This window comes from Borostomias antarcticus (genome assembly GCF_949987555.1).
Source record: "Borostomias antarcticus genome assembly, chromosome: 10".
Classification (NCBI taxonomy): Eukaryota; Metazoa; Chordata; class Actinopteri; order Stomiiformes; family Stomiidae; genus Borostomias; species Borostomias antarcticus.
The window spans coordinates 6,929,423-6,957,095 of record NC_140243.1 but is presented as its reverse complement, the minus strand read 5'-3'; the positions used below and the strand labels follow the sequence as shown (position 1 = coordinate 6,957,095).

Sequence of the window (27,673 nt, the reverse complement as noted above, 5' to 3'; positions counted from 1 at the left end):
TGTGCTAATGTCCCCCTCCACTCCTCTCATCTCTCCCCTCCTCTCCTCTCTCCCTCCCCCTCCCCCTCCAGCCCCACACTGGACAGCACAGCCGGACTGGGTCTGGTCCAGGTCCGCTCAGACGTGTTGTGTCGTGCGTGTCTGTGTTGCTCCGCACCGTCTAGGAGGAGAACAGACCCAGACGCTGTGACATCACATCCTGAGAGTCTTCAGCATCGGTAGCAGCAGAGGAACCAGGGGCTGAGACAGCAGCCACACCAGGCCGACCAATGGGAGCAGGGAAATTTGCCCAGGTGCTACTGGGATGGGCGGCGGTGTGTTGGGCGGCGGCCGACGTGGCGTTGGGCCAGGCAGGGGACGGAGGGTACCAGGCCGGCCGGTTCACTGCGAAGGTGGATGAGAGGAGACACAGCAGGAGGGGCCAGGAGACACTCAGAGGGTAAGGAGCAGTTGGAATCTCTCTGGATTGTATTCTGGTGTGTGTGTGTGTGTGTGTGTGTGTGTGTGTGTGTGTGTGTGTGTTTGTGTACAAGTGGCTAAATTGTGACTGTGTATGAGGTGTATGCCTGTGTGTGTGTGTGTGTGTGTGTGTGTGTGTGTGCGTGTGTGTGTGTGTGTGTGTGTGTGTGTGTGTGTGTGCGTGCGTGTGTTGTTGCAACCAACTGAAACATGCCGATATGATGGACAGCAGATGATGGTCTGGATGTGGGACTCAGTTGGACAGTTGGTTTACAGTATGTGTGGCTTTTTCCTCTCAGTTCTCTGGGCAACGCATGTTCAGCTCCACTGCTGTGCTGCCTGTGTCATGGCCAAGTAAGCCTCCGTGCTAAATAATGCTGAATACATCATTGTTCTCTCTAAGGCAGCACATGTTCGAAGCTAATAGGCTCCTTGCCACACAGAAAAAGTATGGCAAGTATCCCTCAGTATTCCCAGAGAATCAACATTTTCATGGGAAACGGGCTGGGTCTGTGTAGGTCTAATGAGAGAAGGATGAGTGGATACAATGACCTGAATGTATGCAGCCTCCTAAGAGTATTACTCACGAGAACATGACTTGAGACCACAAGGGAGATTTTTTGGGCTAGAATGTTGCAAGCTGAGGTAATCACTCAAAGTGGGGGCAAAGGGCAGTAATGTGTGTGCGTGTGCGTGTGCGCGCGTGCTCGCGTGTGTATTTTGCGGGTTGTTCCAGGAGGAGTGAATAATGGAACACAATAACCCCCCCAACAACTCCATCACCAACCTTCAGTCTCCACTCCATCATCACCCTTCAGTCTCCTCCACTCACCCCCTCCTCAGCTCCCCAGTGACTGGGTGTGGATGCATGTCAACGGAGCAAGGAGCCTTTTACTGTAGATTTCCCACTCCTTTTGGAAAAACAAAGGATGTTTTGTTGGGGCCTGTTTCAAATGTCAGCATCAGTTATTCCAATCAGTCCCTCATCTCCCTCTGCTTACGCCTCCCCTGTGACCCGGGCAGGAAATTAGGTATTTGGATCACTGGGGGGGGGCAGGGGGGGGGCACGACAAGAGGCATTTGTTTCACTGCCGCAGGTGACGAAGCAACAGAAAGCATGGGGGAGAGAGAGAGAGAGACAGAGAGAGAGATTGAGAGAAACAGAGAGAGAAAGATTGAGAGAAACAGAGAGAGATTAAGAGAGAGATTGAGAGAAAAACAGAGAGATTGAGAGACAGGAACAAGAGGGAGAAACAGAGAGAGAGATTGAGAGAGAGTGAAACAGAGATTGAGAGAGAGAGAGAGAGAAACAGAGAGAGAGAGAGAGAGAAAGCTTGTCTCCATGGAGGAATGAAATAGTAATTCCACTGCCGAGGATAGTTTAAAGCACACACATGGCACCAGTGTTTTCTTTAATAACATGTTCAGTAATGATTCACACTGAGCACAATAAACAGAGTAGTCTGCCCGTCACTCAGACTGATGAATATGGCACTAATACACACAACGCTCGGCTGCTCTCTAAATACATAAATTGATGCGTCCCGTGTATGACGGAGCCAAACAAGCCTCTATGGAGCCATTTTGTCACGCTGCTCTGAACCAGCCAGAAGTGACCTACATGTCATCTGCTATGTGGCGGTCACATGTCCTGCACATGTTGTAGATACCAAGAGACTATTTCATACATACAGATATAATATCTCGATGACAAGAAGTTCTGTTTTAACAGTCTCCTCTGACCAGAAATTCTGATCTGTTTAGTGAACCAGAGCAGTGTGCTGAAAGGCACTGAGATCAAGAAGTGGAATAATTATGTTCTTAATAGATGTTACTCACAACTGCTTTGTTGAGGACTGCAGAGCGAGGAGGCAGCCAGGACTTTCACAATCTCATATTGTTCTCATCACATAGCATATTATATTGCCTTTATGGGAATGCTCAACAATGGCCTGTGGCTTTTCCCTGTAACTTTGTTAAGCTCTCTGCACACCTCCACTTAAACCAGGGCTTCCAGTTCACATGAGTACCCTGCCCCCTAATTAGAGGCAACGCCACAACACTCACGACTCAGCAGATATGGACAAACTCTTACAGTGACCGTCCTGAATAGACGATTTTCACATTTTTGGAGCGCCACAGGAAGTGAAGAGCGCCAGCCGAGCTGAAGCCAGAGTGCTGCCCGCGGGTCTCGGGGCAGCGTAGCTCGCCGCCACTCTACGGTTCTCACACTTCCCCACCTCGGCCTCAGGTTCCCCCAGATCCAGGTCCCGCCGCGTGTGGGAGAGAGAGAGAGGGAGAGGGAGAGGGAGAGGGAGAGGGAGAGGGAGAGGGAGAGGGAGAGGGAGAGGGAGAGGGAGAGGGAGAGGGAGAGAGAGAGGGAGAGAGAGAGGGAGGGAGAGGGAGAGAGAGGGAGAGGGAGAGAGGCTATTTGTTTTAATGATGGTCATTATGCCGGCCTTGGCCTCCTCCGTACTTGTGTTTATTTGCTGGGCCCCGAGAGCTCGCTCTGCCCAGATCCTCTGGCCCGTCTCCGCCGCTGCCCGGCCTGATGCTGACTGACTCCCAGTTACTGGCTCCCTAGGCACCGCGCAGCCTGGCGCCCGACCAACCCCGATAGACCGGGGGAGGGAGGAGGTGGGAGGGGGGGTCTGGTTTTTGGACGTCTGCGGTTACCTTGGCCAAACCTGGGCAGTGGGCGAGGCGAGAGAGGGGAGGATGAAGGAGAGAGAAAGGGAGAGGGGAGGATGAAGGAGAGAGAAAGGGAGAGAGTGGTCTGTGTGAGAGAAAGGCTGAGGGCATGGTAGATCAACACAAGAAAGAGGGGTACAAAAGAAGAGAGCCAGAGAGGGAGAAAGAGAGAGAGAACTCTTGTGTTTCGTAACTCTTCATGCCAGGCAGAATGGAACAGCCTCCCAGGCTAATAAGGTCTCCTGCCTGGGAGAGGGGAGGGGTCCTTACAGGCAGCCAGACCTATCAGCTCAGCTCTGCTTAATCTAGCCTGACTTGACCCAGTTCAGCTCTGCTAAACCTAGCCTGTCCCAGCTCAGCTCTGCTAAACCTAGCCTGACTTGACCCAGTTCAGCTCTGCTAAACCTAGCCTGGCCTGGCCCAGCTCAGCTCTGCTAAACCTAGCCTGACTTGACCCAGTTCAGCTCTGCTAAACCTAACCTGGCTTGACCCAGTTCAGCTCTGCTAAACCTAACCTGGCTTGACCCAGTTCAGCTCTGCTAAACCTAGCCTGGCCTGGCCTAGTTCAGCTCTGGCGAATGCTTTGGACGTTTGCTTACTTGGCAGGCGGTTGGCCCTTCAGAGTGGAGGAACACACAGAGCCGCTCAGGTTCTGGTCCAAGGTAATGTCAATTCCACTCCCTGGGACTGGACAGGGTCCTCGGCTTGCAATCCCCCGTGGCTGCCCTGGCACATGCCTGGCCAAAAACCCTGTGGCTCTCTATATCAGATGGTATTTTGAAGAGGGAAGAAAAAAAAAGTTCAGGATGAGTATTTGGGACGTGTGAGAGATGGCCAGTTTCCCTGCCTGCTTTATAGCTATGCATTAGGGTCCCCTTCATTTTATTCTTTTTATGTGTCTGCATTTTAAGCCTCCATTCAGGCTTGGGCTAGATGACAAAGACTGATCCCTTTCCAGATAGCTGGTGGCATGTGAGCCAGCTGATCTGGTTTCCATTTAGCTCCCTGTGAAGAACAACCATAGCTGCTATGGAATATTGCACACACACACACACACACACACACACACACACACACACACACACACAGACATACACACACACACACACACCCACACACACACACACACACACACACACACATACACACACACACACACACCCACACACACACACACACACACACACACACACACACACACACACACACACACAATGTATGGGCTCTTTGTTGGTGGAGTTGATTGATTTATTTCCATGACTGTAAACACTCTGTCTATGGTTACAGTTTATCACAAGCAACGTCAGTTTGGCAATATCTGAAAATACAAATGGTGGAATGGAATGATGGTCGATCTTGTAGAAAACAACGTATGAAACATCCCCCTTGAGAGAGACCCCTCCTCTCTCTCCCTTCTCCCTCCCTCCCTCCCTCCCTCCCTCCCTCCCTCCCTCCCTCCCTCCCTCCCTCCTCTTTTCTCTTCCTCCTCCTCCTCTCCTTACTCCCCCTGAACCCAGCGAGGTCTAGACTAGAGTGAGCTCAGGATTCAGGCCAGATAAGGGAAAGAAGCAGGACAGTTTTATTGCCTGAAAGATTTAGTTGCTCGGACACACGTTCTCCTTGCCCTGCCATCCCAGGACCTGACAGAAACAGCAGGGCCAGCTGAGGGGTCAAATGCCAGCCAACTCACCTTTGACCTGTAACCTGGAGTATTAGGTCATGATGGCTCTGGATTACACCCCCGCCCCCCTGTTTGATAACCAACTGACCTGCCTTCCATCACACCAGCTGGTCTGTCTGTCTTCATAGAGAGCCAGTGTTCAGTCTCACTTCTATCGTCCCTGCAACTTGGTGGAGGGGGGCCTCCTGAAGTCGAACTGTCTGGTGGTGATCCTTACGACCTTCTGGAATCCTACATGTGAAGGGCCTCAGGCCCTCTGTCTCATAACTGTTGAGTGTGCACTTTCCATCGGGTGGAGCCTGGGGCCTCTCAAATCTCTCCTCTTGGGCTGCAGGATCAAAAGATCTGAGAGTCCGATGCTCTGTATCTCCAACTTGGGTCCAGTCGTCCCTCAATGTTCACAAAAGTATTTGGAGGAAGAAAGTAATTTCCTCTCAGGGATCAATAAAGTACCTACAGTACTTACTGTACCCGTGTGTGCTTTTGTTCATAGCACCTTTCAAAGCGGGTAATGGTCAAAGGTGTCCAATATGATCTGTGCAGATGGGCTCTGAACCCATGTACTTTACTATGCCCATACCTACGATATCCTACAATACAACAATCTTTGTCTCTCATGGATCCCACCCTCTTCGCTGTAGGGGGTTTCACATTATGAATGGCCCTTTGTCTTCCCGGTCTTCATATTTCATATATAATAAGTCCTCCTCATTTCTCTAACACTGTAACTGTGATGGTGTCACATGTTCTTATAGAAGGCTTTAGTGATGATGACTGGGACATACCGTCGGTTCACTTACTCTAGACAAAGTCACTTTGAATGAAAAACATCTGCTATGCTGAATGACTAAAATGTAAAATATTTCTGCCGGATAAAGTGGGAGCCATCTTTCTTTTATCACTCTTAATGAGAGGTAACGAGAGGGGCAGGGGCCAGGGGTAACATCAAAGGCTGCTCCCACCAAGAGAAGAGTTAATCCCCTTTAAATCTGAACGCTGAAAACAGCATGACGTTTCAATATTAGGGTAAATCCCTGGGGCTGAAGCTCTCCTTCGTTCTGGTCTCTCTCTCTCTCTCTCTCTCTCTCTCTCTCTTTCTCTCTCTCTCTCTCTCCCTATTTTTCTCTCTCTCCTGTAAAGGGGCCATGCCAGGCCAAGTTAAGCCAGGATAGCCTGGAGGGGGGTGGGTGAGGGTGGTTCAGGCATAACAGACCAGTCCATACCTGACCTGAGGGTAAACCCTTCTAATCCCCCTCCTTATTGACCCCCCTCTGGTTCCAGGGAGCAGGGGAGCGGCGGATCTGTGCGGACTGATAGGTAGCAGTGCATACAAATCTGTTACGGCCCATTAAGTGGAGGAATGTTGCTCTTGCTCCATGGATTTCCAAAGCACCCCAACCCCCCGCCTCGGCATCTGCGTTTGACCCAGAAATGCACCCCCCTCCGGGGTTCGCCTGTCCTTGCTTATGTTGCTCCGTTCTCTGTTGCCATATCTGCTCTGTTTCCCGCTCCCCTCCCTCCGCTCGTCCCTGCTCCTCCTTCCTTCTCTCCTGAACATAAACTTGTTTTCCTTGCCCTCCTACTGATCTCTGGTTCCTTTCCCACCATCCCTCCTGCCCCCTCTCTCCTCACGGCCTTCGTTGCTGTTGCTCCATCTCCCTTCTCTCTTTGCCCTCTCCTCACTTTTTCTCTATCTCGAAAAATTTCCTCTCTCTCTCTTCTCGGCCCTTCTCTCTTCTTTCTCCCCGTAGCCCCCCGCCCCCCCCCCGTGCCATCTGGTTACGTAGTTTGAGGTGTCCTTTGCTCTGCTTCCAGCCCATCTAAAGATCCAAACAGCTGGTGTTTTCCAGGTGACAGACAGAGAGCTTCCCCAGCGAAGAGGTGGAGGTTATCAGAGGTTGCATGAGACAGACGTTGAAGTTCACCCATGCTTGATTAATGCAGAGCTGTTTTACTCATGCTCCTCTAAGGGTGTCCCAGAGGCATTGTTTTTATGTTCAAGCCTGTTAGTAACTGAGCTGATTCAGTCCAAGGGCTAAAGAGCTCTGTTTAGTTTGAGAAGTTTCATCAGGTGCTTAGCTATGGCAAAAAAAACTTAACTAGGACCAATGTTAAGAAGGACTAAGAAGTGCCAGGGGCAGGGATGATGAAGCATGTTCCAGCATGTTCATTTAAACTGGACCCCCTCAGTTCCTGTTGCAGCATCTGAGCTGATCCTTAGTGCCGGTACAGTCCTACAGAGCTGAGGTGTCCAATAGTGAAATGTAAACAGCGAACCACCAACCCAGCAGACGGTGGACCCCTGAAAACGTACATATAATAAAAGGGGGGTAATCCGCATTCTCAAATAAGTTCTTACGTTTTAACTCTAGAATCCACACCCATCAAGAGTTCAAGACTTGTGGGGTGAGTGTTCCGTATATGCTCCTTGCCCCTCAGAGCTTCAGTCCTACCACGAGATGAGCTGGGTGAGCTTGTCAGAGAACTGAGTCTCAGTGTGTGTGTGTGTGTGTGTGTGTGTGTGTGAGTGTGTGTGTGTATGTGTGTGTGTGTGTGTGCTCGCTCTAGATGTGGTTCAGCCATTTCCTCTGGTGGAGGCTGTGGCTAGCCTGGCAGGCCACTCTGCCGCTCTCGGCCACATGATGACTCTGACATGTGTTAGGTGTCAAGGGTCAAGCAAGGAGTTCTCCACCAGTCAGCATCCAGCGCAGGGGCCTGGCGGGGGAAGGGTCTCTCACACACTGGGAGGTTTTCCAGAGAGCAGGGCCAGGGGCTCACAGGGATGAAATTGTAAATATCTCCCCTGTTTATTGAGAAATTTAGATTCAGCCATGACTGAAAATAAACGGCTGCTTTTCGTGTGAGTCGTGGGGATGGGGGCTCATATCAACGTTAGACCTGTTTGCACATAAAGCAAAAAGCGACGGGGTCCCTGAGCCGTCAGAAAAATAACTCATACCCCGTGTGTATTTTCCGAGGGCTTTGCTTAAAGAACGTTTGGGGGGTCTGTGTGAGTCCTGAACTCTGTTTTCTCTGTCTGTTCTCCCCCAGGCCCAATGTGTGTGGCTCCCGCTTCCACTCCTACTGTTGCCCAGGCTGGAAGACCCTCCCCGGGGGAAACCAGTGCATCGTCCGTAAGTAGCCTCAGCTTATACAGCTCAGCTCATCCCCATCTGCCAACGCAGAGGGTTATAATAACACAGAGCATTTGAAAATTAAACATGAAATATCCTGTTTATTCGGTTTGTGGGGGAAGTATGAAGTCAACCAGAAACACACACACACACACACACACACACACACACACACACACACACACACACACACACTGTCCTTAGTTCTCACAGTTCTCAGATCTGTGAGTTCAGTCGTATCTCATGTAAACATCTGTCTCCTCTTCTCTCCAGCGATCTGCAGGAACTCGTGTGGTGATGGGTTCTGCTCCAGGCCCAACATGTGCACCTGCTCCAGCGGCCAGCTTTCCCCCAGCTGTGGGTCTGGGGTCGGAGGTCAGTCCAACACCCACAAAGACGCAGTACTATAGAATACCATAGAGTACCATCAAATACTGTACCATCTAGTACCAATCCCAACCCCAACACAGACTACCACACCCTCCAAAGGCAAAACGCAGAAGCTACATTTTTGGACGGGAGTCAAAGGTCAAATCAGCCATCATGGACTGAGGTCAAATCAACCATAATGGTTTTTGGACATATAAATTACCTCACGAATACATGTACAATTATACATATCATTATATACCCATAACCCATTTGGCTGGCCAGTTAAAGATGTTAAAGCCATGTTTTTCAGTTACTTCGTTTTGCCTTTGTAGGACAAATACCACCGAATACCACCAAATACCACACACTACCACACACTACCACACACTACGACATAGTACCAGTCCCATCCCCAGCACACACTACCACTACCAGACAACACTACCACATAGCACTGTACCATAGAGTATGCTGTACCACACAGTACATTTTAACACTCCAACAGCCACCCAGTCCCACTCAGAACCCAATCTAGATGTTCTCTCTCTCTCATATGCACATGCATGCACACATACACACACACAGGCACCCATGCACACATGTACACACAAACACACACACACACACACACACACACACACACACACACACACACACACACACACAAACACACACACACACAGCCCTGGACAGTTTTTTACAGACTCCAGGTCACAGAGTTTGTCAGGATTAATGCTCTTGGCTGGCTCTTTCTGATTAGTCCTTTGGGTCCAGTTTAACTCTACTCAGAGTGTTCAGCGGAGAGAGTCTTTAGTTTTACAAGGCTTTGTGGTAAGATGTGTGTAGTATGTGTGTGTAGTATGTGTACTGTATGTGTATGTTGAATGTGTGTTAGTAGAGTGTGTAGTCTGTGGTAATTTGGCCTGATAGTGCATTAAGTACCATGTGTGCCAGTAGTGTTCAGCCCCACTGTTCTCTCTCTCTCTCTCTCTCTTCTCACTTCTCTCTCTCTCTCCTTCTCTCTCTCTCTACTCGAGTCCCATGCTGTCTCGTCAGTCACGCCTTGCCCCAATCAAAATCCCATACACACCATAACCCCCCCCCCCCACACACACACACACACACACACATACACACTGAGGGCAGGCCGGCCCGTCTGACCCTAAGGTGTAAAACAGGATCTCCTCCACTCTGCCTGGAAGCCCCAGAGAGAGGGACACACGGCAGCTTTATGTGCTGAGAAAACAGCTCCCCGACACGGGGAACCGTTCCAGGCCTCCCCCTGTAGGCTGACTGGATGGAGGGTGGGTAGAGGGAGGGAGGAAGGGATAGAGAGATGGAAGGAGGGATAGAAGGATATAGATGGAGCAAGGAAGGCGTAGAGGGATAGAGTCAGAGGGAGGGAAGGGGGGAGGGATAGATAGAGGGCTGGAGACAGGCATCCAGCAGCGCCTCGTCAGGGAAGGGGATGAAGTCAGAAGGGGATGAAGTCATGTCCCTGAGTGAGGAGCTTCCCAGAGCTGCAGCGAAACGATTGTCACACTCTCCAGCTCCGCTCTCATACAGAGAGATTTATAGGGGTTTTCCAGACCTGCCTCTCAGCCTCTGGATCGTCTAGATATAGTCAGCGGAGGTGTCGATGGCCATGACAGGTCTGGATTCAGTTTTGGTTTCGAGGGAGAGAGAGGGGGGGTTGCTTTATTGTTCTATGAAGTCCATTTGGCAAATAGGCAAGACATTTGGTAGGCGTGGGCTTTGGTTCAACACTGTTTGAGAAGGTTCTGCGTCACAAGCAGACCTCTCACCGGCCTCTGAGAGGTTTAACAGGGTTCAAAGGTTACTCAGGTTAACGACTGTTGAGATGAAACATGGCAGGGGTATACCCAGTGGCTGGCGGAACGACAAGCCTTCATTAGTGGAGGTCAGCTGACTGCCGGGGGGGGGGGGGGGGGGGGTCTCTGTCAAAGAGGCAGCCATATTTGATACTTCATACTCTCACTAATAAAACCATCCCTCAGCTGATGGCTCTTCCATATGTGCTAAAGCTGTAGACTGGGCTCAGGACTGGGTTTGCTCAAAACCATTCATGTTTTCTCTCTCATAAGCAGTACATAATATGCGTCTACCTAACGTTAGGCCTGCGGCGTTGAAGGCTCAATCAATCCTTCACATTTACTAGATAATTAAGAGCAGTCGAAAGCAGATTGAAGTTACTGTACACGGTGACGCATTTGGAAGCACCCTTAATTACAACGTCTCCAGTGTCGCTCCGCTGCCCAGTAGGGCTATTGATAGCATCTCCACGGCAACGTGTTTGTGATTTGGGTGTTGATCTATGATTAATCCTGACAGATGTTTATCCATAACTCAAAATGACTTAAGTGCTCCTCTTGTCCAAGAAGCACAGATGCAAATTATGTTCTTGTTAGTTACGGCGACTCTGGGGGCACTGCCCACTGACCAAGTGATTGAACTGCTCCCATGCTAAGGGGGTGGTTCGAGGACCACGAGCATCGCTCAGAGTACCCCGTCATGCTATGGGGAAATAAATAACTTAGCTCCCAGAGCCAAAAGCCTGGACTCTCGGGGTTCGAACCTCAGCCAGACACCCCAGCGGCCATTGACAGTTGACCATGCTGTTGGACAAAAAGGAGCAGCTGTGAGATCAGTCCACTCATCTTCACAATCTCCGTCCCACAACCGTGATTATCCACTAATTGCCAGCCATGGCATGAACATTAGCGACCTCTCGGTCCCCCTGAGAAACAGCTGTCAGCTCACTGGGGCACAGCACCCACTGCACTCTGGGAAAGTGAGTCCACAGAGGGACCTCTAATCATGACATATGCAGTGTCAAATTAGTACCTTTGTGTGTTTTTCAATTAGCGGGTTGAAAGTCACAGGACAGCTACCCAGACCCTGTGTGAGCTATGTGGGGGTGGAGATCCTGAGCGTGGTGGAACGTTGTCAAGGGAACCAGACCTGGTGTCGGTCCTTACTCTACGTCTGCCCTCTGACCCTGAGCAGGCCATGTCACTGCTCCCAGGTGCTGTGTATAAATCAGCAGAGAACACAGCCTGTAAAGCTGCTCGGTGTTCCAGCACGCACACACACACACACACACACACACACACACACACACACACCATCACCACCAAACCAGCGCTTCCTGTGCACTGCTCCCAACCCCCCCGTAAAAAACACACAGATGTGAACGCCGGGTCTGCCCCCACCTCCGCCAGCTACACAGAGGTGCATTGTGGTCCCTCACATTACCCCAATGTCTGCGAGACCCCCTCCATCCCTCCATACCTCCATCCCCTGACTGTTGTTCTGCACGTGTGGTTCTCTGGGCACGGATCACAGGAACGGACCATCTCAGCCTGTGTGTGTGTGTGGAGGGTTGTGGGGTGGGGAGTGGGGTGTCAGCAGGGTTAGACAGTGAGATCATTAACACCCCCCAACCCCACCCCCGCCCTCCTACCCCTACTACTGGGAAAACACTCATCACATCCTGAACCAGGTTAGGAAGGGGGGGGGGTGGATTTAGTGGTGGGGTGGGGCTTGGGGGGGGGGGGGGATTTAGTGGTGGGGTGGGGCAGGGGGGCCGTACCAAGAGATCTCTTGGCTTGGGTTTGGATGACGTCATACTGGACCGGTTTCATCTGGGTCTGTTCCGCAGTCGGGGGAACTGCAATCAGTCCACACAGCCTTTTCTCATGTTTTGTGTCCCAGTTGGCCTGGAGACACGGTGAGGGGAGAGAGAAAGAGAGAGAGAGATAGAGAGGAGAGAGAGAGAGAGAGGAGAGAGAGAGAGAGAGACAGAGAGAGAGAGAGAGGGCGGGGGCAAGGCAGATGCAGCCGTTCCGGGGTTGTTGTTGGGGGAGATGGCCTGGTGCCCTGGGCTGGGTTGAGCTGAGGCTATAGGACCCCAGAGAGAGTGCAGGAGATCCGTCTTCCGCGGCGTGGCATGACCCTGGCGTGCACCGCAGAACGCCAGCCCACTAATCCATCACGACCTGTCCGTCCGCGCCAAGCGCTGTCCAGCCGAGTCAGGGCCAGGCGACGCCAGCAGGGCCAGATACGAGCAGCCAGAGGACCGGTAGCCAGCCAGGCGTGGTCAGTTGGAATGAGATTTGGCCAACGGTGTAATAAGAGCACCCTCTACTCTCAGAAAATAGGCGAACCTAGAACCGAAAAACGTTTTTTTCAGAGGGTTCTCTACAGTGACATCAGAAGAATGCTCTTGTTTTTTTTTAACCCTTTTTTTTTTAAATAAACAAACGATGCTTTACGTGTGTTCATGATAGCTTCCGATGGAGGAAGTCCTTCTTCATAAACCGTCCAGACAGACAGAATGATACCGTATAGTTGACCTGAGGAAGTTCAGTCCACGCCGTGTTACTGTACCCGGAGACTACAGTCATTCAGAGTGCGACACAGAGCCAGATAGGTCGAGTCAGAGGGACTGGTAGCACCAGAGAGCGAAGTCAGGGAGAGAGCCAGGCAGAGCTACCACCACCAGTCCCTGCAGCCAGGGACATGAAACGGAAAATGAATTACTATAATTAAACATGACAGAAAGAGAACAGAGGGAGAGAGAGAGAGAGGAAGACAGAGAGAGAGAAAGAGCAAAAGGAAGGGGTATACAAAAGTGAGGGAGAGAGAGATGCCTGTGCATTTTCTTTTTGTGACGTTAACCTGGCTCAGCACAATCAGGGGTGCTTGTCAGGAAGACCATTTAGAGCCCTTAAAATGTGCTAGGTGTGTGAAGGCATCGGCTCATGCACACACACACACACACACACACACACACGCACGCACACACACCCTGGGGTGTATGCCAGGTCTGATTGGAGAAACGGTGGTCCTGTTTTCCATCACAGCTCCTGCCTCACCCACTCCTGAACGTCAGTCTGTAGGTGTGTGTGTGTCGTGCGTCTGGTGTTCATGTCTGTGCGTGCGTCTCTCTGTCTGTCTTTCCACCCGTCTGTCTGTCCGTCGATCAGTCTGTGTGAATGTGAGTGAGTGAGTGTGTGTGTGTGTGTGTGTGAGCGTGTGTGTGTGTGTGTGAGTGTGTGTGTGTGTGTGTGTGTGTGTCTGAAGCCTGTGCTGTTCCCCCCCTGTCTGTAGGCTCTCAGCACATTCCTGTCTGACTGTAGGATACAGCTGTCTCGACTTACATCCCCCCCTCCCCCTGTCTGTTTGATTAGCTCTGGGCTCGGCTATGTGGCCTGGGGCTTACTCCACAGACGTCTGCAATACTTTCACTGTTAAACGGTTTTGTACAATTGAAATCGTGTTCAAAGTCAATCGTCGTGCTGTGTATTTGCACGTGCGTGTGTGTGTGTACGTGTGTGTGTGTGTGTGTGTGTACGTGTGTGTGTGTTTGTGTGTGTGTGTGTGTGTACGTGTGTGTGTGTGTGTGTGTGTGTGTGTGTGTGTGTGTGTGTGTGTGTGTGTGTGTGTGTGTGTGTGTGTGTGGTCAGTCAGCAGTGCAGTTCTCATGTTCAGGTCGCCAACGCATCTGTTGTTGACGCTGTCTCTGCCCTCTGTCTCGTCTCCCCTTCTATCACATTCCTGTCTCTCCCCCGTCCCCCCCCTGTCTCTCCCCTGTCTCTCCCCCGTCTCCCCCCTGTCTCTCCCCCGTCTCCCCCCTGTCTCTCCCCTGTCTCTCCCCCGTCTCCCCCCTGTCTCTCCCCCGTCTCACCCCTGTCTCTCCCCTGTCTCTCCCCTATCTCCCCCCTGTCTCTCCCCCGTCTCACCCCTGTCTCTCCCCTGTCTCTCCCTATCTCCCCCCTGTCTCTCCCCTGTCTCTCCCTATCTCCCCCCTGTCTTTCCCCTGTCTCTCCCTATCTCCCCCCTGTCTCTCCCCTGTCTCTCCCCCCTGTCTCTCCCTATCTCCCCCCTGTCTCCCCCCTGTCTCTCCCCCGCCTCTCTCCTGTCTCTCCCTGTCTCTCCTCTGTCTCTCTCCTGTCTCTCCCTGTCTCCCCCCCTCCACAGTGCAGTCCTGTAACGTCAGGTGCATGAATGGCGGCATGTGCCAGGAGGACTCCTGTACCTGTCAGAAGGGCTATACAGGCAGCCACTGTGGACAACGTGAGTAGCGGTGTGTGTGTGTGTATGTGTGTGTTTGAGCGTGTCTGTTTGAGCATGTGTGTGTGTGTGTGTGTGTGTTACGGCTGCAGTACCTGTCCTCTCTTCTGCCCCCGTCCAGCGGTGTGTGAGAGCGGCTGTCAGAACGGCGGTCGCTGTATCGGACCCAACAGATGCGCCTGTGTCTACGGCTTCACTGGTCCACAGTGCGAGAGAGGTAGGAACGCTTCCCTGACCCCTCCACACACACACACACACGCGCACACACACACACACAGACACACACAGACACACACAGAGCATACACAGACACACACACACACAGACACATGCATACACAGACACACACACACAGACACACGCATACACAGACACACACAGACGCAGACACACACAGACTCCGCTTTTATCAACACAGACCGCGCAGACGGGGGGGCAGGATCTGGGTTAGAGAGACGCCACACAATCCCACGGGGAGGGGTGGTGGGCGGACCGCGCCACAACAACACCTTTATCACTCTGCCAGCCAATCAGAGCTCGGGCAGATAGTGAACCAGGAAGTGTTTGACGCTTTGATGTGTGTAGTGGCGATGATATCAGTGTGGGCATGACGTACGGTGTGACCAGCCTGCATGTGTCCAGGAGTGGATAGCAGAGACGCCGTGGTGGGGGGTGAGTCTGGGTGGGGGGTGAGTGGGGGGCTAGATTCAGAGAGCCGGCCCTGGGTGGGCGTCTCAGGCCATGCGGTGTTGAGAGAGGAGGAGGAGCCAGAGGGCAGTAGGACGCTGACCCCAGGCCTCCTGTTCTCACCTGGCCCCGCCCTCTCCACACACCTCCCCCCTAGTTATCCTCCCCCACGCCCCCCAGCTTGATGCAACTCTGGGCTTGTTTTCTTGTCAAACATGACACTGGAGGGGGCGGGGTTTGGCGGAGCCTCGCGGACATCTGGCCGTAAATAAAAGCCCCTTTGGAATGACAGGAGAGCGTGAGCAGTGGACATTTCCTGACCAGAAGCGGAGCGAGGGAGAGAGAGAGGGATGGAGGGATGAAGTGAGAGAGGGATGGAGGGACGGAGGGAGGGGCGGGGGCTAGAAGTAAAAATGGACTCCCCAGCTGTGTACACAGAGCCGGGCGCGGGCGAGTACAAACAGTCTTGCATCCGTGCGAAGAGAAAATGGAGACCATCGAACCCCAGCAGCCGCCATGTCAACCCCCAAGCGCCCCCTCTGTGTGTGTGTGTGTGTGTGTGTGTGTGTGTGTGTGTGTGTGTGTGTGTGTGCGTGCATGCGTGCGTGCGTGCGTGCGTGTGTGTGTGTGTGCATGCGTGTGTGTGTGTGTGTGTGTGTGTGTGTGTGTGTGTGTGTGCGAGTGTGTGCTCATGTGTGTGCGTATCTGGTGCCAACTGACCCAGGCAAGCCCTGCAGATGGCTCCGCACTGGACCCAGCTGAGGTATCACTGGCGTCCTCCGGGCCATTCTGGGACTGGATTATGAAACGGACGCTCTCTCCTTCTCCTCCACGATCGCTCGGCCCCCTCATCCCACCACAGACTTGTGGTCTAGTTCACACACGTAAACCCTGGGATAATGGCTGCCAACCGAGCAAGGAAGGATGGGATAGTTAGTTAGCCTTGCGTGGGGAAGAAGTCCAGCTGTATTAGCCTCAGACTCAAGAAAGCTCCGCCAGGCCAGTACATTGTGAAAACATGGAGGGTGTAGAACCAGTAGAACAAAACCCTGTGGTGATGACGGGAGAGGAGAACCAGTAGAACAAACGCCTGTGGTGATGACGGGAGAGGAGAACCAGTAGAGCAAACCCCTGTGGTGATGACGGAAGAGGAGAACCAGTAGAACAAACCCCTGTGGTGATGACAGGAGAGGAGAACCAGTAGAACAAACCCCTGTGGGGATGACGGGAGAGGTAGGGGGCCTTCTGCTGCTGAGAGATGAGTCACAAAGACTTTGCTGATCAAATAGGTCCCTGCAGGCGTGGTTTTTTTTGTTTTTTTTGAGAGGCTGTCTCAATCTTGGTCAAAGGTTTGTGTGTGTGTGTGTGTGTGTGTGTTAGTGTGTGTGTGTGTGTGTGTGTGTGTGTGTGTTAAGACAGGCAGAGGGCTATTAGCATGAGTTACAACGTAGACTGACAGACTATCTCTCTAGTCAGTTGAGTTATGTCTGCAGTCTGAGGACAATGTTTCCCATCGTCCACAACCACTATGGTCCTCCACCCCTCCAGCTCGCCCTCTAACCTTACTACCCTCCAATCTATAACCCTCTAACCTTACTACCCTCCAATCTATAACCCTCTAACCTTACTACCCTCCACTCTACAACCCTCTAACCATAGTACCCTCCACTCAATAACCCTCTGACTTTACTACCCTCCACTCTACAACCCTCTAACCTTACTACCCTCCACTCTATAACCCTCTAACCTTACTACCCTCCACTCTATAACCCTCTAACCTTACTACCCTCCACTCTATAACCCTCTAACCTTACTACCTTCCACTCTACAACCCTCTAACCATAGTACCCTCCACTCAATAACCCTCTGACTTTACTACCCTCCACTCTACAACCCTCTAACCTTACTACCCTCCACTCTATAACCCTCTAACCTTACTACCCTCCACCATCCACTCTACAGCCCCACCACCTCCAGCCCCCCTGTATTCTGCCCCCCCAGACTTCCAGTCCTCCAGCCCCCCACCCTCCGGCCCTCTGCCCCCCACCCTCCGGTCCTCCATCCCTCCACCCTCCAGTCCTCCAGCCTGTAGACATGGCACCCAACCCTGTCATTACCCCAGCAGCAGCATTTACCAGGCGTCGGTCCAACACTGCCCCATCCGGCCCTGGTCCGGCCCTGGTCTGGCCCTGGCCCAGGCCCCCACACGTCTTGGTGGGCTAAACCCAAGCTAACCCTGCCCAGCTCCAGCTTATAGCCCAGCTCCAAATAAACCAATGAACGCAGGAGAGCTCTGCCGTATCGGCCAATGACGTCAGGCAATGCTGAGGTGCTGGGAAAGAAGGAAGTGTTTCTATTTCAGTGCTGCTGGGTCTGGTGGAGGGCTGGTTCCCAAAGAGAGAGAGAGAGAGAGAGAGAGAGGGATGTCTTTCTACGGGCCCAGTTAAACCCAGAGACTGAGAACCTCTCTCGGAGAACTGTGCTCCTGTAATGAGTACTGCTCTGCTCTGCCTCTCTTGACCCTAACCGCTACCCTAATGACATCATCATCATGTTTGGTTTTATGTGTTATTGGACATTGCATGCTGATTCAGTCTGCTTTTCATGACAGCACTAAATTTTGATTGGCCGTCTCGAGGACAACGTGAATTGAGGACCCCCAAAATAGTGCCTGTTAAATCAATACTGAAGCGGTCCTTTTGGGACGCTTGGGACGCGAGTTGATAGCCTTTGATGATGGAAAATCAGTTGATTTGATGAGTACAGACTTCCCCTTCTCCTGTTAACAGCTGGATAGTGTGTTCACCAGCAGGTATGGAAATAGTTACCAAAGTTAGTAGCAAATAGAAACAATACTGTAGCCTTGTGTCTTTGCAGTCAATTATACTTTTGTTGCCTTGCCAAACAGACAAGCTGGCTAAAGCACAAATAAGTTGTTTCCGGATTACTGTACAAATAGTTGCAGTAGTACAAGAAGGAAATTATCTTTTGAAAGAAGGAAATTATCTTTTGTAAAATGGTTGTCTGTCTCCAGACTAAACGTGAGTTGAAATGAGTGAGAACAGACTGGGTCTGAGCACGGCAATGGCCAGGCAGATTTAATGGGAGTTAATGGGAGCTGTGTGTGTGTCCCTAACCCTCATTCTCTCCCAGTTTCCATGCATTCGTGTGTGTTCTGCATAATTACTCTAAAATGTATCTGGCTTCGGCTCCAGAGAAGAATGCTATCTGTTAACTTAGCGTTCAGGCGTTGGGAGAACTGGTGCCAGAAACCATTTCGTATGGCTGCAGATCTCCATCAGAGCTTATCTCCCCTCCCCCCCCCCCTCTCTCTCTCTCTTCCTCTCTCTCTCTCTTTCTCTCTCTCTGCTCTCCCACCACTCTGTCTGTGGAGAGCAGGGAAACCTAGCATCATGTTTGGACCGACTAATGCATGGAAGAAGTAAACTCCAAACAATTCCACTTGGAGCCATTAGGCTGGAGGACAGGGGGATTTAGGGGCTGTTGATAATGGTGTTGATAAGAGTAACTGTACATAGTTGGCCTAAATGAGAAAAGCATAAAGGCAGACGAACACAAACGCACACATACACACACAAACACTCATGCAAGCACACACACACACACACACATATAAACATGTGCGCTCAAATGCATGCAGAGACATGTGAACGCGCATAAATCCGAAGTCAAAGGACGGTCGCACATACACATTTTGCAGGCTAAGTGGGAAACATCCCCTTTAGGCGGCAAGATAAGGGGGTGAGTTGTAGCAAGGACGGCAGGGAGGTGAAGACGACGCCCTCCGTTCTGTTTAGTCACTGTGTAAATCTCCCAGCTGGATGAGGAGCGACCGTCAGGACAGGAAACGCTGGGACACTCAGTGCCTCAGCCTCATGTTTCCTCGCCTCAGGAACAGGCATGGCTGACCCCTGCTCTCCTAAATGCTGGCTTTGCTTTGTAATCAGCCAGGTTTTAGAGGGTCCTCTTATCTAAGAATGTTCACAGCGAGTTTGTCTTATCTTAATGATACTCCTCCTGTACACATACAGTACAGTATATCATCCAGCATGAATCACTGTGGAATGGGCTGCATCCTCCTCTCTCTCTCTCTCTCTCTCTCTCTCTCTCTCTCCCTCTCTCTCTCTCCCTCTCTCTCTCTCTCTCTCTCTCTCTCTCTCTCTGTCTGTCATTGACCTGAACCTCTTTTTATCGGTGTCTCCTCCCTCCTCTGTGATCACACAGCTGGAGCCCGTTTCCCAGAAGGCCCGGCGTTCCGTATTGGATTAGCTTCCCTTTCTCACCTCATTATTTCCTCTCCGTGTCATCAAAGACTTTCATCTGAGGTGAGGGAAAGAAAGAAAGAAAGAAAGAAAGAAAGAAAGAAAGAAAGAAAGAAAGAAAGAAAGAAAGAAAGAAAGAAAGAAAGAAGAAAGAAAGAAAGAAAGAAAGAAAGAAAGAAAGAAAGAAAGAAAGGAATATGACGTTCATCAGCTGTAGCAGTCTTATGTGATTGGCTTGGCAGAGAAGTATGTCATGTGATTGGCTTGGCAGGGAAGTATGTCATATGATTGGCTTGGCAGAGAAGTATGTCATGTGATTGGCTTGGCAGAGAAGTCTTTAATGTGATTGGCTTGGCAGAGAAGTCCTTAATGTGATTGGCTTGGCAGAGACCCGATGTAGGTGAAATGTAACCAAGTCCATCCATGAACTTATTAACCCAACTCTTGGTGTCTTACACTTGGCTAGTGATGCCAGTGGTCTTGTGACTCCTGACGCTGATTGCGGTGTAATAAATATTATAAAGTAAACATTAGTAAATGTGAAGTCCTCCTTTATGAAACATTTCCAAATAAAGGAAACTAGTGGTTATATTTTCCAATATACTGCAATATATGAAAAGCGGCAATTCCTTATGTATTATTCAATATGTTATGTATTCATCATATATTATTCTGTATATTTCCTCCATATATTTTACTGTACATAGTATAATATACTGACAGTTAATATATAGGGGAATATATATTTTCTTTGCATAAGGGCTGTGAGGATACTGTGAGCTATAGCCATGTGGGCTACACTGTTTTACATTCTCTGTGTCAGAGAGCCAAGAATGGGATTCACCATGTTCTTCACAGCTGAGAGGATCAGAGCGTAACCGGAGATGACTGGATGGGAGACAGAGGTGGCTCACTATGGATTCAGGTTTGGAGGACAGAGTTTGGAGGGATTGCTGAAGAGTAGGGAGGGGTTGGAGAATTTTCTTTTTTCATCTATTGAGCAATTTTAACTGCAATCAGACCAAATTGCTTCCGAATGTTGTCGACCTGCACTGGCCAGCCCTCCCGTTCCCCCTGACGAACCTGTCTAGCCCTGGAATGGGCATGTCTCTGAATGTGGTCTAGCTGTACATGCACTCACTCACTCCCACACACACACACGCACACACACACACTTGGCCGGCCTGCCGTGCCTGGTGGTGTGTCATTCGGCCTTGCAGCAGTGAGACATGGCGTGCTGGCCTGGTGATTGTTATTCAGTCCATTAAAAGAGCCCAGCATCAGAGCGCCAGTCTTTGTTTGGCGTGGCTGTCGGTGTGGCACGCCACTCTGTTCTGTTTTCCTCAAGTGTGTGTGTGTGTGCATGTGTGAGTGTGTATGTGTGTGTGTGTGTGTGCATGTGTGTGTGTGTGTGTGTGCATGCATGAGTGTGTGCGTGTGTGTGTGTGTGCATGTGTGAGTGTGTGTGTGTGCGCGTGTGTGTGTGTGCGTATGTGTGTGCGCAAATACAGACAGTGCCTTGGTGAACTTGGCAGCTCTGAGCTGTCCTGAGCTCTTTGTGAGGCCAGGGCATGAGAGAGAGTCCAGAACCTCAAACTAATCAACCCCAAACCCACCGAACTGGGAACGGATGCTGAACTATCTGCCTTCATCCTCTTTTTCTCTCCCTCTCCTCTCTCTCCCTCTTTTTCAGCTCATACTTTCGGCTTGAGCAGTCCCCCTTCTGCCCCCCGCCCCCTCCATTCCCGCGCCCATACTCACAACCTTGTGGTTTATTAGGGACGAAAGGATGTGGTTATTGGTATTATTTTACCACCAAGAGCGTTGAGTTTCAGTTCGGATCGGCGTTGGCTATAAACACGTCATTCATTTGCAGGCTGGAAGCAGGAAGTTTGGGAGGGTTAGAGGCACAGTGGAGGGGGTGGGGGGGTTGGTGATTTAGAGGACACGGATGGACACATGTGGACCCGAGGTCTGAGGTCACGGATGGACACATGTGGATCCGAGCTCGTCCCTCCGCTGTCCCGGCCAGGCCAGATTAATCAAGCCCAGATGTGCAGGGCCGCGGGCGCAGCAGTGGGTTCGGCCCCGCTCTGAGGGGGACTCGCATTCCTGGACTCCAGTTGTCCAGGAGAGAGTGGGAGAGAGACAAGTAGACAGGCAGACGGGACAGACAGACAGGCAGGCAGACAGACAGACAAAGGGGGCTCTGCAAGCCCCATTCCCCCTCTCTGAGTTTGACCTACTTTCTCTGGTTCCATTTCTCCTTCACTTTCTTGCTCTCTCTCTTTCTCCTCTCTCTTTCTCCTTCTCTCTTGCATTTTGTGTCAGGGTTGACAGGATGTGATTTACCTTCCATTTAGCACAAGGAAGCAATAAGAGACCAGACTACAGAGGGAGGAATACACCGCAACAGCGTAGATCTCTCTCTGTCCGTAGATCTCACGTTTCAATCCCCTGGTTGGCTGGGCCTGGACCAGCAGCCAGCCGCGGTGTGACCACCATGCACCTCTAATGAATCCTATATTAGCTTTGGCGCCACTGGCGTGAACTTAACAAACCTCCACTCACACAAGGAGCCGTCATTAGGCAGCGTTTGAGTTTTATTATGTGCGATTGAACGGACATTGTATTGCTGTGAAGGGTTTCGCTGTGAGATCATTATTGTGTTTGATTGGTGAAGTGCAGTTAACTAGATTACGGCGTCGTTGTCCCTGGATACTGGCACAGCAAGGTAGCTGGGCAGGACAACGTGTCCCCAGTCTGTGGTTCAAGACACACACACACACACAAACATGCACGCACACACACACACACACCCACAGCCTTACTTGGCATCCTCCTCAACTGTTCAGACCTGGGTCTGTCTAGACAAAGAATGTCACGGGAAAGTTGTTTTTTTTGGGAACCGGCAATTTCTACGCCTCCAATTATCTGTTTATCCCATTAGCCCGGTAAAGAGGGAAGGCCACTGTTCACCACAGCCCCAGACAAGAGCCCAGACCTGGAATGTGCAGCAGCTCATATTCACTCTATGGGTTAATAGAGACATAAGGAGCATGGAGGGGGCGAGGGGGGGGGGGGGGTAGGGGGGGGGGGGTGCGTTCCTTGAGACGGTGTCCTCTATCTGGGCTCAGTTGGGGCCCCGGTATCACTTCATTCATTTCATACACTTCTACAGCAGCTCTGAGAAAGAGCTTTCATTGTTTTGTTTTTGTTTTTGTTCATCCAACGCTCGTGGTGTGAAACGTTTCCCAAATGTTTCTGCTCTCTTCATTTGGACTGTTTTTGAATGACATTCAGAGACGAGGTCATGGCGTCCTTAGCTTAACTATGCCCCCCCTTCCCCACCCCCAGACTACCGGACCGGCCCCTGCTTCACGCAGGTGAACAACCAGATGTGTCAGGGCCAGCTGAGCGGCATCGTGTGCACCAAGACGCTGTGCTGCGCCACCATTGGTCGAGCCTGGGGACACCCCTGCGAGATGTGCCCCGCCCAGCCTCACCCCTGCCGACGAGGATTCATCCCTAACATCCGCACTGGAGCGTGTCAGGGTGAGACGCGCGTGCACACACACACACACACACACTCGGACACATACCGTAAACACATAGGTAGGCATGTATAAACACATGCCTGCTTACAAACATAAACACACACACACACCTGGATGATTTTCCACTGAGTTTGATAAGAGTTGAGCCCCCCCCCCCCCCCCCCCACACACACACATACACACACTCACACACACATAATTGAAACATCATTTATTTTGCTTGCAAAGTGGGACACACACCCTTTCTCTCACACACACACACACACACTATAACACACACTACAAATACCATAACCATTACTTTATCTGTCACCATAACAGATGCCGTCATGGGCGTTATGTTTAAACAGCAATGTGTCATCCCTGTCCCTATCACATAATAGAAGAGGGAGGGAGGGAAAGAATGACGAAGAGAGAAAGAGAGAGAGGGAGAGAGAGAGGGAGAGAGAGACAAACATATGAACTGAATTTCACTCATCAACATTCCAAGGGCCAGACCAGACCAGTGTCTGTGTAAATAGTCTATCTCTCTCTCTCTCTCTCTCTCTCTGTCTCTCTGTCTCTCTCTCTCTTCCTCTCTCTCTCTCTCTCTCTCTCTCTCTCTCTCTCTCTCTCTGTCTCTGTCTCTCTCTTTCTCTCTCTCTCTCTCTCTCTCTCTCCCTCTCTCTCTCCCTATCTCTCTCTCTCTCTCTCTCTCTCTCTCTCTCTCTCTCTCTGTCTCTCTCTCTCTTTCTCTCTCTCTCTCTGTCTCTGTCTCTCTCTTTCTCTCTCTCTCTCTCTCTCTCTCTCTCTCTCTCCCTCTCTCTCCCTCTCTCTCTCTCTCTCTCTCTCTCTCTCTCTCTCTCTCTCTCATTCTCTCCCTAAAAACCCAGTGGTCCAGCCCCAGCCTAGCCTGGCCAGACTAAGCACTGAGGCTGTATCAATAGAGGACACATGTGGGGGTCCTGTCCCTTCCCGGATAAACACAGAGCCCCAACAGTGTTCAGATGGAGCCTGGGACACCCCTCCCCACCACCTCCACCTCACTTAACCCCACTGGGGAGATCTTAATGGGAGATGTCTAGCCACCAACCTCATGGAAATGGAATTCACCTCGGTTACCTAAATACTGTAGCTCAGTGCCTTTTGCTTGCTTTCAAAGCGCTGCAGATCTAAGGGATAAGGGTGGGGCCCACATGCCTTCTCCACAACGAAGAATGTACAGTTATAAAGGCTCATATACATACTGTACGGTGGAACTTTATACATTCCCTGATCCATGGTAGCCATTTTGTGGGGGGGGGGTGCCCCCTGACAGGTCACAGCAGGAGGACAGAAAGTGTGATCATCGCCTGTCCAAACCTGAGGTTTATGGCAGCTGAGAGCAGGACAATAACATGACATCATGGAACATCCAGGAAGCTCTGGGCAGTCATCAGAGCCTACGAGGACATGTTGGAGCCCTCTCTTCACCCCACCTCTCCTCTCCTCCCTTCCTCTCTCCTCTCTCCTCCTCTCCTCTCCTCTCCGGGCTGCTGATATCTTACTCCAGCCCAGATACGAGGATCGATAGATTATATTTAATGATGGGAAGGATTGGAAAGAAAGCATCCTTAAACAGAATGGAATGTCGTCTTCTCCATGTCTCCGTGTCAAACAGCTGCCTCAAACTAATAAACTACAGTAGAGCAGAAACAAACTTCAAGCTTTTAGTCCAATACATGACCACAAAAAAGACCCATAGGCGTACTGTAGACATGACTCCATTCCCTGTTTTGTATTTACCTCAATCACCTCCTTCCTGACCGCCTGTCTGTTGAAGACATTTCAATATGAGGAGTCACGTTTTCCTCCCAGACCCGATCAATTTTTCTCTATGTACACTGTAAGCATTCCAAAGCGGACTTCTAATCGCCTCACAGCCCCGAGTCCTGTTGGACGCAGTACAAAGAACACACATGGATCCGAATGTAAGGACTGCATTCCAGCTAGCTCCCTCAGCCTCTGGCAGGCCTCACACTTCAACACCAGAGCACATTTTGAGGCTAAAAAGGAGCAGAGATTGAAGGTATTTGGCTGATTAGAAACAGGCGGTGTGTATGTGTGTGTGTGTGTGTGTGTGTGTGTGTGTGTGTGTGTGTGTGTGTGTGTGTGTGTGTGTGTGTGTGTGTGTGTGTGTGTGTGTGTGTGTGTGCGTGCGTATGGAGGGGAATTCTGGCTGGGCAGTGGCAAAGCGTGCCAACATCCATCTTGCAGACTGGCACAGAGATGGACGGCCAGGTGCCCACAGAGTGTGCGTGTGTGTGTGTGTGTGTGTGTGTGTGTGTGTGTGTGTGTGTGTGTGTGTGTGTGCGTGTGTAACCGAGTGTAACTGGGTTCTTGTGAGTCCTTGAGTAGGTGGCGAGTTGTTGGTTAAACTCACTCCCCAGTATAAATATCGTCCACCTGTGCCAATGAAGAGATCGTTTTTCATTGGTGCAGCTGGTTAAAACGGTGTCTGTCACGTGGGAGACCGGGGGGCGATTCCCACCCAGGGCATGCCGAAACATATGGGTTATGTGTCTATTTGTGTGCGCGTGTGTGTGTGTGTGTGTGTGTGTGTGTGTGTGTGTGTGTGTGTGTGCGTGCGTGTGTCTAACTTTGCAATGCTGTCTAGACACATACCAGGCTCAGTACACATCCAGTGGACAGCATGTCAGGCTGGGCCCTCCAACCTGACTGCTAACAGTTAGATGGAGGGGGGGTCGCAGGTTTCCTCTGGCTACGCTGAAACAATGTACAGTATGTGTGTGTGTGTGTGTGTGTGTGTGTGTGTGTGTGTGTGTGTGTGTGTGTGTGTGTGTATGTGTGAAGCCGGCATGTCCAGACAGTGAGCTAATGACATGCGAATGTGTGAGGAGGAGGAGGAGGAGGACGACGACAAGAGGTGAAGAGCAGAGCGCCCCGCCCCCTTGTACAGAGCAACCCTGATTCGGACCCTGTCATTGGCTCGCCGCTCTATCCCCGGCACACGTGCCGTGACTCACGACATGCTGGGAAATCTGTGTTAGCCGAGGCTACCTACAGTAATGAAGACATTTCCTGCCCAAACAAGACTCTCTGTCTGCAGCCCCGTCTGGTCATGGGCTTATTAAGGACGGGCGCCAACATCTGCCCTGCTCTTTCCCGCTCTTAACGTTTTAATCCCCAAATCAAAGCTGGACTTCGCTGAGAGGAAAGCTAGCTTTAGCCATGTGTCCACCTACTGCATACAGTATGATTGATGACCGTGGTGTAATGTAATGAATGCACACTCGCCCCGCTCGCAGTTTAAAGGCAGGGGTGCCTCTCAGACCCTAGTGATCCAGCTTCCTCACTCATTTATGGACTCCATATGACAAGGGGTTAGTGAGCAGTAAAGCTGTAGGAGGCTCTTAGTAGAGTAAGACTTATAGACTATCTTAAAGCTGCCCATGTTGAACACTGTGTGATTTATACTTGATCTTCTCTTTCTCTCCTCTCTCTCTCTCTCTCTCGCTTTCTTTTTCTAACTTTCTCACTCGTCTTACATTTTCTGTCTCTCTCTCTCTCTCTCTCTGTCCACCCTCCAACATTCCCCCCTCCACTCCTATCTCTCTCTTCTCCTTTTCATCCCTCCATCCCTCCAATCTTCTCCATTTTCCTATCCTTCCATTCCTCTCCATACCTCCATCCCTCTCTCTCTCTCCCTCCACCCCTCCTCCTGTCTGTCCCTTCCTCCAGATGTGGATGAGTGTCAGGCCATCCCTGGGCTGTGTGCCGGGGGGAACTGCATCAACACGGTGGGCTCCTATGAGTGCAAATGTCCCGCAGGTCACCGCCAGAGCGACACCAGCCACAAGTGTGAAGGTGAGTCACACACACACACACACACACGCAAATTCACACTCTTACACACACTACACACAGAGGCACTGATATGACCTTTATACAGTTATATAACAGTAACGTGTGACGTGACAGCCAAATATTATATCACATCATAGTGAATTAATGGGGAAAATATGGTTATAATACTGTAGGCTGCTGGCGTCTGTCGTGAATTCCGTGAGAGGTTTGGAATAGTGAGCCTTAATTATGTTTATTGTTCAGAAGGAGTGTTTTGAATACTTTTACCTGATAGTCACTGTAATAGTGGAAAAATAGCAAAAAGCTGGCAAAAGGCCTATGCACACACACACACACACACACACACACTGTAGCTGAGGTTGCATTACCATATGTTGATTGGCTGGAATTTAAACAATGTGAAGGGAAAGAATGGAGACACGTTGTGGGGCGAGGCAGGGGGTTGTGGGTGTTGGAGTCCAGCCTTCTCTCTAGGTGGGCCTGTAGAGTTCTGATTCTGTTCCAGCCAAAAGAGGTCTTGTACATTCTCAACTGAGTTCAGACAAGACGCTCTGTCTGGGTGTCATACTTAAGCATAATTCATGAGAGGAGGTTAGTTACGGCTATTATCGGTACCGGTTCAGTCTTACCACAGGTGGTTTGGGGTCGAGATTGACGCATGAACTGAAGCTATTAGGGGAAGGAGTTGACTACCCACAACCCTGTGGGATCTCTGAAGGCTTCATCAGCTGCTCACACTCTATACACCCCCACCCTCCACCCCCCCCTCCAACTCCACACCCTCGTCTCTGTAGGAGGCCCTGAGCGTCACCCAAGGCCTAGACACTCACTCAAACCTGGAAAACACACACACACACTCATTTGCAC

The 27,673-nt window shown here is 51.0% G+C and overlaps 1 protein-coding gene across 1 annotated transcript in view; it reads left to right on the top strand.

The window, feature by feature from the left end:
* Positions 1 to 269: 269 nt before the first annotated feature.
* The window catches only part of fbn2b (fibrillin 2b), a gene marked incomplete at both ends in the record, with an annotated part of 66,026 nt that continues 38,622 nt past the window's right edge, over positions 270 to 27,673 (top strand). Inside the window, 7 exons of the mRNA XM_084443920.1 lie at positions 270 to 439; positions 7,883 to 7,965; positions 8,239 to 8,340; positions 14,341 to 14,436; positions 14,555 to 14,650; positions 22,761 to 22,958; positions 26,681 to 26,806. Of these exons, the coding sequence (XP_084300046.1) occupies positions 270 to 439; positions 7,883 to 7,965; positions 8,239 to 8,340; positions 14,341 to 14,436; positions 14,555 to 14,650; positions 22,761 to 22,958; positions 26,681 to 26,806 (871 nt within the window). The remainder of the gene's footprint in view (positions 440 to 7,882; positions 7,966 to 8,238; positions 8,341 to 14,340; positions 14,437 to 14,554; positions 14,651 to 22,760; positions 22,959 to 26,680; positions 26,807 to 27,673) is intronic.